A 14,010-nucleotide genomic window follows, 5' to 3' on the forward strand; every position below is an offset into this window, starting at 1 on the left:
GGCTAAATATATGTACAAATGCACGCACAGACACACATTAAACATCCACATATGATTCATATCACCAGTTGTTTACAGTTGCATAACGATGCCGACAGCAACATCGATATTAGCAACACCAGAAGCGGTAAGCTGATATCCGATGTAGCTCGCTAGGATCGTAGCTCTGGGCACTGCTACACACACAAACTTAAGCGGACGACACCTAACTACAATTGATGTTAACCCGACGTGATGGCTGTATCGTAGGATCAAGTACATATGTAATGCTCATGAAATCGGAAAGCTAGTACTGCAACCACAATTGGTACTTCACGAACATTGGGGTGTATTTAAAAGTAGTTCCAAGACCTGGCGTGGCTCTGTGCTAGAATACTTAAGTAGCACACATAATGAGTGTTTGATTCCTGCTGGGACAATGACATTTATTGTTTGCATTCGTTCGGTCACAGCTGCCGATGTCCGTTTTTTCTTAACAATCAAGCGTTAAAATTACCCATGTGCGTTCTCGCCGTTCCTGGGCGTACATCAACTGTCAAACGCCTAGCTGTGGTACCTACCCGCATACAGCAGTGGCACATACCCGCCCCCGGGCATGTGCCACCATCTTTTAGAAAATGTACGCGACGGGATCGTGGTATCAATCATGTCATGATCATGTCAATCACGTCGTATCCGTCAAACCATTTTACTCTCCCAAACTTAATTTCTGTTTACCTTAAGTTAAAGGGGTGATCATGAGAGCACCTAGATGTAAGCGGATGAATGGATGGATCGATGGATGGACGGGCGTGCTTACAGTGTGCAGTGCAGAAATGCTTACAGTGGGAAGTGCTTACAGTGTGCAAAGAAATGCTTTACATTTAAAAACGAAAACTCGCAACCAAGTTTTGAGTTTGCGCACCACCTGTTCTGCAGTCTGTCCTCCTCGTCGGACATCAGAAACGTTCGGACGGAGTGGGGGAGATGGGGGGAGAGATATCGCACAAGAGGGTGTGGAAAGTCAGCCCCATACACTGACATAATAGGGAAATGTGCGCTGCGACTTTTTGGAAAAGGGGGGTGCGCGAAAATGTACAGACTCATACATTTCATGACATATGGATTGAGAGGGGGGGGGGGGGTGCTGCGAAGAACCTTCACCCCCAGTGATGGGGGAACCCTGCACACGCCTGATTCACACCTTAACATGGCATGAACCACCAACTAGCCCAATTTATCGATCTGCTAAAGATGCTAAAAAGGTGAGATTCCAATCAGCACATACCCACGAATCACGATCCAAAGCGAGCGTCGTAACCATCACTCGGATATTCATGCAGGCACGCTAGCAAAGCATATCATAGCTTAGCACAGCGCTGCTTAGCCTTGTAGTAAAGCTAAGAGGTGGGGAATTAAGAGAAGCGTGGATGAAGAAAAGTGAGTAAATTATTGCATAAGAACAGAGAAATAAAACGAATGAGATAAAGAGCTAGCAAAACAGAAAAAAAGAAATGAAAAAAAAAAAAAGATATAGCAAGAGAGAAAGAGAGGGAGAGAATAGAGAAAGAAAGAAGTAGAAATAACAGAGACAAAAAAGAGTAAGCAAGGCCATGAATTATATAGGTATAGCAAAGCGTTGGAAAAAGGTAGGTGAGAGGGTATATTAGCCTAACAAGGCCAGGACAAACCATGAATGCCCGCCAGCTCAGCTGCGACAGCCTTGCGCGACTTAGTGCGAGATTGACATCATTGACATCATTTACATTGACATTTTTTTTAAGGCACAAACTCAGCCCAGGATATATGCTGTGCCATACTGACAATAATTATTTTAGCAATAATCAATGAACTGGGATGGAAAATGTTTTTGTCCTGCGAAGAGCCTACGAAGTTAGTCCTATGAAGAGCCTGTTGACATTGCGGGCATTGTTCGCGAGATAATTTGCGCATTCACGCACAAGTAAGCATAAAAGCACGTCTTGTATTTTCCGAACAAAAGCGTTGCGAGGAGAACGAGGCATCAATGACTGACTTGACTTAGGCACCACTGCTGAGATTCAACGAACGTACATGGCGCGTTAGCAGATGATCGGCCAAGGTCACAGAAACGCTGGCTAATTGCGTTCACATAGTTCACTTCTGCATTCAAAGCCCACAATGAAAATGGGTCACGGCATTGACGTGGAATTCGAACTTTCACTGTGTTCTCACGGCAATTCTGCCATAAGCCCACCGCCCGGTGCTTTGAGATTTGGACAAAAGCCTCTGGAAATCTTAGCGAAGTAATGAATATCGACTGAAGTCTTCGGTGGAACCAAAACTAGAGCGTCAATGAGGTTTCGGTGAATTCGATCAGTGGTTGATATATACTGGAAGTCTTGATAATAGGGTGCAGTTGCGCTGTTCAGTGTTTCAATTACCGCTCAAACTTGATCAGATTTTATCGCACCCAACTACCTGCCCGATTTCCTTCCTTTATGTCCACAAGTAACTTTCTTTAGATACTTCCGTAGCTGATGTGCTTAACCATCTTAATGCGTCTGCCACTATGCAGAAGAAGCAAAGCAGGGACAAAATATTACTTTACTTGTTTTTGGACACATTCCTTTAAACCTGTATACCTGCGGGCGTAGAGAAGATTTTATTTAGGTTCAACGAAAATACTTGTGGTGCAAAGTGAGAACAAGAGGGGAAAAAAAAGAAAATAGACGACAGCCAGGACAAGACTGGCGTCATATCCAGTGCAGAAACTAGCTTAACAATACATATGAGGAAGGTATTGGTGAAGTTGAGAGGGAACAGGATTGTGCATGAAATATTCATGCGTGTCTGTGTGTGTGCCACCATACATACAACGAGTATTGAGAAATTTGGGGAAGGTCTCCATGTCGAACATGTTTGCTAAAATTAATTATTTTTCAATGAGTGATAATTCACAGCAGAATGCCTAGTGAACCCATGACTTATATCTATGCACATAAGAATCTTGAAAGCATCCCACACCTGTTGGTCACAATGACAAAATATCGTTCTCTTTGAGAAGGAATTTGCAGACAATGTGACAACCTTAATGACGTCACTGCCCTGTTCAAAGACAACACAACTGCCATAGAACACACAACTTTCCATATTTAATGCACTATACAATGTGGTGACGACTTTGTTACATTGCACGAAACTGAGCTCTTTAACATCCTGCACTGTGATATAGCGCATGTGTAGCAGCACACAGACCCACAACTCTTGCCACTTGGAGATCCGTGGCGAAGTGCTAAACAGAGAGAGGATGGATATCCAATACAACGAGCACTTTTTTATTCAACAATAAAATCAGGTTTTTTTAACCACGGGAGACCTACTGCCCATGGCTCAGTCACTGTGCCTTGAGCCTAGAAGAGAAAACACATGGTTAGTGTAACAGCCGAACAGAAAATAGCTATAAATTACCGGTAGCATGTCTCAAGTTGGCCAGTGTACTAATGCGAGAAAACGGCTGCTTTCCTGGGCAAGTGCCATGTGGATCGTCATAGTCTACATTGAATGCTGCTAAGCACCCCTTGGGATTCAGTTGCAAGAACTGGTTGGCCTATGAGAGAACCGATGTAAAGACATCTGAATTAGGTGCTAACAATTCTAATTAATGTGTCTAACAAAGAAATAAAGCCCTTAAATTTACATGTTTCTTCATAAAAATTTGGTGGTAACATGAAATTTTTTATCATTTGAATTTTTGGAAACCAACGTTACACTAGAAAGCATAAGCTAAATTGCATCAGCTATTATCCCAAACATATGCACTGACAACTTGGCTTGTTATCTATCGCACATTTTCGAGTGCAAGGCATCCAATGTGATGCCATGCAATAAATGACTTGGTGTTGTGCAAAAACATGAAATGCACATTTAACAATACTCATTCTAATGTTTTTTTATCAGGTGGTGGGGCTGCAGAAAAGTAGTTGTAGCTTAGAAAGTGCCACTTTCACCAGGTTTTTCTGTTGCTTAATGAAATTTGAATCCATTATGCAGTACCAAGCCTTTTGTCAACTCACCTTCATTGTAAGTGTCCTTGGTACTTCAAATGTGCGTGTTACAGTAACATTAGAAGATATGGCAGACAACCACTCCCAGTTTACAATTGCTTTAGGGCCATCATCTGCACAGACCTGGAAGATACATTTCACTTTAAGTATTTCACCTTTATGACAATGATAGCAAACTACATGTGTAGTAGCATAGAATCTTTCATTACGCACATGTAAAACACTCTTGCAGAGGAAGTGAGGTCTACTTAGTGCACGGCTCAGCCATTCTGACATTGTTACATTGGCTTCTCATGGTGTCTACCAATTTGATATTTCTAAATTCCTTGACTTTCCCAGGTTTTTCATGATCATTAAAAGCAAATTCCATGACCGCCACGTCTGCTAGGTAAACTGTGTGTTGGAAACAAATGCTCGAGAGGTAAAAAAAATCAGGCTCTCCGTATAAAATAACTAAACCTATTTACCAGACGCACTCAGAATGTTCTGAGCGTGTGCGGTAAATGTGAAAAAATATGTACATCTGACAAAAAAATAAAAACCCCGAGCCAGGCAGTGAGCAAGTCTGCAGTTTGATGTTCGGAAGAATCACGAAGTAAACACACAAGTTAAAAGTAACCACAGATGAAAGTTTGAAGGAGCCTGCAATAGTCCGACATCGCAGTCAATGCTGCTAGGAAATGTAAAAGTAGTGCCATCTCGCGGCATTCATGCAAAACGACACGGGAGCCTGGCCGGTTCCGCCACTGGAGTATAATCTACTTTACTATAATGGCTGTAGCCCACGCCGCTTAGTATGTGGATTGAATTGAATTAGATCGACCTGAACTGCTGTATTTACTGACTCCACTATTTAGGATATGGATTGGATTAGATCTCATTCGACCTGGATTGCTGCATTTACTATTGATTTGCGTACTCGCCTAACTTGCTTACCTCTAAAATATACTTTTCATCAAAAAAAAAAAAGAATAACTACTACTCGCGTACTCTATGTACCAAGCCTTGACAATGAGTAACGACAACGTTGCCGGAACAGAGCCATACTGCAAAATTTACTTTCTTTTTTTCTGATGAGCACATGCAGTTTGTATTTTGTGTCTTTGGGCTCCGCCGCACTTGAAGTGCAACGAAAGTTCTCGGACGGCTGCGATGAAGCTGGGGACGTTTAAAAGTGCCAACGTTTGGATATGTGGTGGCAAGAAGGAATCAGTCAAGGTACAACAGCTACCTTAATTCCACAGATGAATCATGGATGTCGGCAGGTTACCTTGAATTACATACTCTTCTGTGGACGTTACACTGAAAAATAACTGCAGGTTTATTTACATAATCTCACGAAACTGAAATGAGAAATTTAGTTGAAGTTACACAAATGCTACCCTTGAAACACGAGCTACCAGCAATAAGTGTGTAGCTGAGGACGGAAGCAGTTTCAGCGCCAATAATAATAATAATAATAATAATAATAATAATAATAATAATAATGGTAATAATAACTTATATTGCACATTATAATAAAAAGAAAGAAGAGGTCAGCCCACAGAGCTTACTGTGCCTACTCAGTGAGATTGTACACCAAAAATTTGATTATACACTCCTCCACATTACACAATGTTGTGCATGAAGACCAAGGCAAATCTGTAATCATGAGCCACTGTTAACCATCCATTTTCTTATTTCTCACCTGTGAATAGTCCTCCCACTCTTCACGGACACAATGATCTCCAACAAGAGCGCGTTTTCTCGTTCGGAAATGCTGCACAGCCAGGTTGACCGACATACAAACCACAGCACGGTGTCGTTCATTTCGAGATATGATCGCCTGCAAAGTGACACACTTCATTTGGTGCGAGGAACAAACTAGACACTAGTTGTGACCAGCCGTGAAAGACCCCTGTGATGGTGTGCAAGATTATAAGGTTGAGAGATATCAGTTTGCATAGAATTGCTAAATGATAGAATGGTAAAACGCAATTCTCTTGAACTAGTCTGCTGTGATGAGAGCTTTAAGAACTGATGAAACCAAGGCTAATGTGGCCCACTTTAACAAATTAACAGAGTATTCACACCCAACTGGATCGTGCGAGCAGCAGTATGTATAATGCATTGCAGTCATAACTAATGCCGTGGCCTAACACTGCTAGAAAAGTCACAAAACTATTTGCACATCTTATTGGAGAACTTGGAACAGCAGTAAAGCTTCCGCAAATGCTTCTGTTCTGGTCATGATTCAGCCAATTATATATTGGTAATTGGAAATGACTGCAGATCACTTGCTAGTGCTTGAAATATAGTGATTGTAGTGATTGTATTATCTTCACTACTTACCATCTCTTCAAGGTACCTGCTACTGAACGGTTCTACAGATGGAAAAGTGATTTGGCATAAGTCACTTGGCACTGAGCGATGCATTGTGAACACTAGGACATCTGAGAATCTGCTCAGCTTCTTCCATATGGTCAAGTGATGCTCCTTCACAGGAACTCCAATGACAAGTCCCAAGGGCGTGGGCTTATTCTTTAATGCCCAGTACGTCCTCTGTGACAAGAACGCAAAAGAGATGCATCGAAATTATCTCTTCGCTTGACACTAGTACCCGTTATCTACACTTCTAACAATTCAAACGGCCTTCTTTGGGCCCGCTATTTATAGTAGAAACAGTGTTAGAAACTGTACCTTTGGTTACATCAGAGACAAACAAGAACACATACAAAATTTCCTTAAAAAAAGTAAGGCAAGCATAAATCAAACCTTCCTTCACGCTTGAATTTATTTAGCTTGAGTAATCTGTGCAGGGTCTGAAATGCCTTCAAAAGATGTTTGTGAACCCTGTTAGGGTCAATTATGCATGCATGTACATCCCCCGTGACCATATTCAAACTGATCAACGACATACATGTACTTCTATGTTGAAAAAGCAGACCTTTTTCATTCAATTTCTCGCTCGGCATGTGCTCCCCCATTGTGGGAATACATAGAATGTTTTCCTTAAAGGGGCCCTGAAACACTTTTTCAAGTAACCATGGAATGAATTCGCTGGAATAGCTTATTGCCTTACGAATTCAACGTCAAGAAAATTTTAAGAATCCATCCTATGGGAGTGGAGTTACAGAGGTTTGTCGCATGCTGCAATTACTTTCTCTCTTCTCTTGTCCCGACGAAAGCGCTGGAAGCTAAGCAGGGAGGAATGGCAGGGCCACAGAAAAACGTTACGCGGGCCTCGAGACCTTGAGCACTTTTTTTCTTTTTGGTTTTTTCTTCGTATGCGCGGCTTCTTCAGTGTGATCGCGCACGCTTGCGTGGACAAGTAGCTGCCTCCCGCAGAAATCTCTGTAACGAGCGAGCGCGCCATGTTAAAATCAGCCAGTGGCTGATAGATGGGCTTACTATGTGTAATTTTTGGGTATATACCGTGATCTGTCGATAGAAGGGAAAGCAATTTGCAGCTGACTTTGATGAATTATTGTGAATTCTAAGACGCATGCTGCACTATAACATTTGGCTCGCGTGTTGTCGGGAGCCTCTACTACCGATCGGCAGCGTTTCCCGACGATGCTCGAAAAGTGTTGCAGGGCCCCTTTAAGTAGCTGTCTCTGTTTTTCCTAATGCTTTGCTACAGTGGTGCGCTGGCTATCACTTGCACATAAGGTTGCGTATGGTGGCTAGTTTTGGCATCATTTTTCAAGTGGTTTTCCCCGTCTTGCTGTTACTCATGAATAAACTATATATGTATGTAACAACACAAGCAATGTTTTACTTTGTAAATTTTTGGTTACCTTATAAAAATTGATGTTTTTTTCTAAAATAGAATTGACTGAAGAATATAAATCAGCAATAAAAAAATCGACCCTGGCGAGTCGCATCTGGAGAGAAAATTTGACACTGAAATGGTTGACCTACCATCTTTGCTGTTAGGTACTACTTTATAACTGTGCCACACTAAGGTCTGCTTAGTGTACAAATAACTTGCCTTTGTAACTTCCAAAAACACTTTTGGTGGTAATGGAGCTTCTGGGAACATAGCGATGCCATGCAGTCTTTGTTGGAGGGCCCAGCGTTTTGTTGCCTTCACAAACAGGTTGCTAAAAACAGACCGTGTGGCTGCTCTTTTGAGCCATGAAAACCGAGTTATTGCAGCCAGCATCCATGTTCCAGAGTTTCTGGGAAGGTGCTTGAATTTTCTAAAGGCGGCTTCTGTAACAAAGACAGCGAGGCATTTGTCTGAAGAAATTGCTTTTGAAATGAATTTAACGCACAATATTATCAATATTATCACTTGTGGTCAAATGCTTAACAAATATTTGGTCAGGCATTATCATTATGATAGGTGAAACCCTCTCAGCAAAAGATAATAAAAAACATGCTGTTTTTTATTTAATGTTTTAAAGAGACAACCAAGTGATTTTTTTTCGACCCAGTTTTCTCCAGTGCGACAGAGAGCTTGCCCTTCGTAGTGTTGTAGTTAATCTCAAAAGCACGTAGTTATTTTATAAGCAGTATTTCTCAGTCTGAGAGGCTTTGAACACCTGTCTTTTTTTTGCACAGCAATGCTAAAGATTGATAGCAATGCTGGTAGCCTTTCCAGCGACTTGTGCATGCTGTCATTCTACTTTCGCAAGAGTTCCTGTAACTATGCTTAACCACGCATGTTTTGAGCTTTACAGCTATTTTTGAAAATAACACGCTGCACAATGAGACAATGTGACTTTATACAGCTTTCCTGTATTTGAACTGTGTTGCGTGCACCTGTGCCCAAAGTTGATGCACCTGTGTCGTGGATGGCTTGTCCCGTCGTGCTTACTCGCTCGACACACGAGCCAAGCCAAGTCACCGAAAACGTCACTGCGCATATGCGTGGCATTGCTGAGTAGCAGTGCACGTCATTTCTGAGACAAAGTGTAGGTAGAAAAACCACATCACTCTAATATCTTAGCGACCTGGAAACTGCATGCACGATTCCATGAGCATGCAGAAAAGTTGCTTAAGGTGCACTGATGAGCATGGGATAATTACGTCCCAGAAAGGCAGTGCCATTTTAATGCGCACTACTAATACAGGCTTATATGCACATTTTTATGAAGGAATATCTCTTACTATAGACTAGCGAACTAACAAAAAAATTGTTTACCGCGTAGAGTAATCTATGGTCACGTGGCAGGGTATATCAAATAATTGAAGTTTCTACCACCAAGTGGCACCACAGACAATTTTTTGCAATTTTCAATGAAGAAATAAAAGTATAACTCCACATCTCACAAGAAAATAAGGGTTGGTTTGTGTCACTATGAGAGACAATCGTTCCAACCATGTAGTCATCTCATTTTAAGTACTGGGCAGTTGTCGATCCCTTTAATATACGGGACATGGAAGCATTCGTCAAAAAATGTCGCCCTTTTACATAACGTTACATTACTTTTTAAACCAATACAACCTGAGGAGTGTTTCCCTTTGTTGTAAGGCTTTAGCATAATGAATCAGGCATAATTTAGAACCAATAACACCAAAAAGTGAGTATTGTCAGTAGTGCACACATAGCAAAGACAAACCACTGGAATATGTGAGTAGCGAGTAACACGAACATTTTTGGCAAGCCATAGCTGCAGTGCACCATCTGTGCACCACACCACCCGAAGTGCTAAAATGACGACTGCTCCACTGCCCATTTTCTCAGGCATTTATGTATGCGTACGTACAAGGTTTAATCTAGAGGTAAGAGGAAGAGGTTATAGGATAGCTGGTCTATACTTACCATTGTGAATGGCAACCCTGTCAAATGCTAACATATACTCTACAGACTGGAACACAAGATAGTCGCACAGTTCTCCAGGGAAGTTGTCCAACAGATGCGCCTTTTCCGAAAACACACACAGCAACGAAGCTGAAAACAAGGAGGTCATTTTTCAGAAAACGTTCAACACTACATATATTATTATGAAACTGAGAATTGCAACCGTAAGAATCATCCATGGCTCAATTTGCTGACATTGATAAGCGCATGATATATCTGTGGCTGTGCATTCGGAAGCACAAGCAGAACATTACAGCAGCATTCATTATGGGCTTATAACAGGGCAAAGAATTCATCAAGACTAAGCAGCAGGAGAAATAGGATTGCTATTATAAACGAAAATGAGTTAACTGACAAAGTATTTTTCCAAAGCTTTCCAACTAACCCTCTCCTGTATCATGCACTGTTGAACAAAGGGCCCAAATTGCTTGTGAAAGGACATAATCGCTTACAACAGATGTTCCATACAACAGAGCCCAATGTTATCAAAAGAACAGGAATACCAACTGCTTCATATGTAAACTTCAGACTTGAAACCACACTTTTTGCAAGTAATTGTCAATTTAAAACTACCGTGTGTTTGCACGTATAACCCATACCAAAAATGCGATAATTTCAGTGGCGAAGTAAGGGTGCAGATGATATGCAGGGTTCTTGTTTTAGTGGAACTTGATGGCAATGCGCATTGTGCAGTGAAGCCCCTAAACAGTCACACTAATTAAGCCTCTCTCTATCTCGCTGATACTACTCAATCTCTGCATGTTGACCCATACGCCATGTATTCAGCATCGGTCATTCACTACGTAGCAAAAGCTGAAGATCATCACGGTTGCTAGGGAACTTCAAAACTGCAATGTGAGAAGCCGGAACGATGTGAACGAGTCTTGCATGCGACACTGGAGGAAGGGCAACCTAAAAGCCACGCACTGTGACTGTAGGCCATTTCGTGGCCCCAATACCTGTGCCTACCCGGAGTTGGAGGTGTAGCTACATAGGGACATTTATATTGAAAAAGTGAAAAGTAGGAGCCATATCGACTGAGATGACCTAAGCCGAAGCCTCGTGACCATCGAGAGAGCTAGGCTTACCTCACGAGTTCCGTGTGAGCTGAAGATGACTGCACCACATGAAACGGCAAGCACTTTCAATCAGAAGGCAGATGACAATATGCCTACACTTACCGACTTTTTGCCGGTCTGCATTTGTGCTGTGCTGCTTGAGTAGTAGCTTTCGTGCATATTTTCTGTATGTAATGTATGGGCAACACTCGGAAGTTTTTTTTTTTTTTTTTAGCGGGCTGAAAGCGAGGGTGCAGATCATATGCAGGGGCGGGTTGTATGCACAAAAATACGGTAATTTGGTGTTTCCTTCGACATCACTCACAATGATGCATACTATTCTCCCAGATGACTACAACAATAGAGTTTTCCGGGTTTATTGCTTTCAGTGCCTCTTTGGACATGAAGTAACAACAGAACTAATCTATCATCACTCGATCTGCCCTTCGACCAGTGTTTTTCCACCCTGCCCATCAAATATCAAACTACTTCAATTCTTGAACCTCTTCTTCCACGTCTAAATTATGCCAAACTTAAGTAGCATTCATTGTGCCACTACTAAACCAGATCTTTTAATGGCATTTCTCGAGTGCTTGTACTTACAGCGCTTGAATTCTGGTTGCTTAGCATGCTCTGAAATTGCAAAAATAGCTAGATGTAGTTGCATAGTCTGTAAGAAGCATTGACTGCCTTACCATCTCTGTACTTGCTTGCTGTAGAAACTGAAAAAGACCAAGGTAGAAAATCGAAGTTAAACTGCTCTACACTGTACAACCTTTTGAGAAATAGTACTGTATATAACCATAATACAATAATAGCTGCAGAACCTAAGTGAGGATCTATCTGTGTGTGCTCAAATACTCTACAGTATATGAGTAATGACAAAAAACATGCCATCTTGGGATATAGTCTCATGCTAAACATATAATATTCTCTTCTTTGGTTCACGAAACAGTCTTACTCCATACATTACTAGTAGCATATTCTTAGGCTATGCATTTTTTTTCATCAGAGTAGCCATTTACTTGCCTCTCCCTCATAAATGGTATATAACCCTTTTTCTTTTGTTATCTACATCACTAGTCGTGATATGCAAATTTTTATTCTTGTTGATGAAAACTGAATCGTGTGCACTGCCGTAAACATTTAGATACCATCTGATCTTTTACTGGCTTCATCCGACTATTTGCATGTTATAGCTATTGACTAGTGTGTTACTCAGTGCCCGTTGAAAATATTCCTGCCCATGTCAACTTAGCAGCACCCATTCTACTGTGCAAGACCATCACAGATTTTGTGCCCATCATCCATTTCTTTGACTTCTCAGCTTCCTGTAATTATTGATGCTGGGATAGACAATAAATTCACATGATATTAAACTATGAAGCCTTTCTATACCTCTGACTTTGTGCAGAAATGGTGTTTCCATATACACATTATTAGTACTAAGGACAAATATTTTGAACCTGCAACGAGAATTCAGGATCCAGACATTTACTTTTGTTTCGTGGGTAACAATTTTCCTTCTTCCATAATGTCCCCCCCGCTGCAAATCTTGACAGAACTTACTGTTTTATTTAATGTTCTTGCAATATCCGTTGTCAATTTATTTATTCCTGTCCAATTATCAACAAGCATTCTATTTAGATCACTTCATAGAACAACAGAGAAACTGCTCCACAATGTACATAATGTTTATTCCCACTGCAAAATGAAGTTCTTAATTGCAAAGATTTTTTTTTTATTGTGCAGGCAGGTTCTTTCCCACCTTTCAAGGTACTCTCGAAATGATAATAACTTTTCTTACAATCCATTAGTAGTGGAATATTTCATCATCACAAGTATAATAGGTCCATACTGAATATACAAGCTGCAGTGAGGCTAGCAAGGTTGTTATCAATATACGAAAGCAGCCTTCCTGAAACACTCTTTGTGTAAAATTTGAGAAAAATTATATGTTTACAATGACAGGATGTGCTTACACAATGAGCTCTTGTTCTTGGACATAACATCTGCTATAAGGCGAACACGTGGAAAAGGTTGCTCATTTCTACAGTGGCCATCAAGGTCATCAAAGTTGAACCCAAAGACCGCAACACAGCCATCAGGATGTGCTTGACGAAACTTGACCACCTGTGTGTAGGAATAAGTGAAACTACAAGTGAACAACTCTTCTGGGATGATAAAAAGCTGTTCTGGGAGTAATTTTCAAGAACCAGCATGTAGTTTAATGTTTTGAAAGCTGAAAACAGGCAATGTTGTTCAATAGTCGCTGACCAACAGAAAAATAATTACACTATATTTAAGGCTTGAAGTTCTTACCATATGTAACAACAGAATACTAGGGGAAGTTCAACATAACCCAGGCAATCATTTTTTGAGGTTCTGTGCACTTGAAATAATGTGCACTTGAAATAAAACTAACATCCATAGCTTTTTTCCACGTCCTTTTTTAAGTGTACAATGAGACAAGTACTGCTACTGCACTTAGTTTAAAGTACAAAAATCTGTAAAACATCACTACTGAATATACAGCAAGCTGTTCCATGTGTCTTTTCTTTTCATTTAGAAGGGCATAAGACTAGCTTTACATTGAAGCTGTTGTAGTTTGCCTCAGATTCTCTGGTGTTGCAAAAAACTACATGTGTGCTTATACTCCACGGGAACTGGACAGGCCCCACTACTGAAGTGTGGCAGCTTGGGCTAGTTGGTATGGCATGACGATAGTTATAGCGCGAGAACAAAATGACACAGACGAGAACAAAACGACACAGAAACAAGAAGGACACGGTCTCTGTGTCGTTGTTTTGTTCTCGCGCTATAACTATCGTCATCCCACTATCGAGTACAGAAGGCGTGAGCACTGAAGGAAAGCTCTGCTCAAAGAAATGGAGCATGTGGTACACATGAGAGAGAAAGAAAGAGAAAGAAAATACAGAAAGAGAGAGAAACAACTGTAGAAAAATAGAGATAATTAAAGGAATAAAGACATGAAAAACTAGAAAAACAGGGAATAAATAAATAGAAACAAAAAAGACAGAGTGAAATAAAGAGAAACAAAGAGAGTGAGATAGAAAGGAAAAAAAGAAATAGATGTGTAAAGAGCAAGAAATAGAGAGAGAATGAAATAGAAACA

The 14,010-nt window shown here is 40.9% G+C and overlaps 1 protein-coding gene across 1 annotated transcript in view; it reads right to left on the reverse strand.

The window, feature by feature from the left end:
• Window positions 1-3,279: 3,279 nt before the first annotated feature.
• Window positions 3,280-14,010, reverse strand: part of LOC119173998 (uncharacterized) — a 57,250-nt gene continuing 46,519 nt past the window's right edge. Inside the window, exons 47-56 of the mRNA XM_075894262.1 lie at window positions 12,857-13,007; window positions 11,570-11,596; window positions 11,478-11,507; window positions 9,778-9,906; window positions 7,999-8,222; window positions 6,357-6,566; window positions 5,713-5,850; window positions 4,035-4,148; window positions 3,430-3,568; window positions 3,280-3,371 (exon numbers count right to left, since the gene is read on the reverse strand). Of these exons, the coding sequence (XP_075750377.1) occupies window positions 3,352-3,371; window positions 3,430-3,568; window positions 4,035-4,148; window positions 5,713-5,850; window positions 6,357-6,566; window positions 7,999-8,222; window positions 9,778-9,906; window positions 11,478-11,507; window positions 11,570-11,596; window positions 12,857-13,007 (1,182 nt within the window). The 3' untranslated portion in view covers window positions 3,280-3,351. The remainder of the gene's footprint in view (window positions 3,372-3,429; window positions 3,569-4,034; window positions 4,149-5,712; window positions 5,851-6,356; window positions 6,567-7,998; window positions 8,223-9,777; window positions 9,907-11,477; window positions 11,508-11,569; window positions 11,597-12,856; window positions 13,008-14,010) is intronic.

The sequence above is a fragment of the Rhipicephalus microplus genome, chromosome 5 (genome assembly GCF_043290135.1).
Source record: "Rhipicephalus microplus isolate Deutch F79 chromosome 5, USDA_Rmic, whole genome shotgun sequence".
NCBI lineage: Eukaryota > Metazoa > Arthropoda > Arachnida > Ixodida > Ixodidae > Rhipicephalus > Rhipicephalus microplus.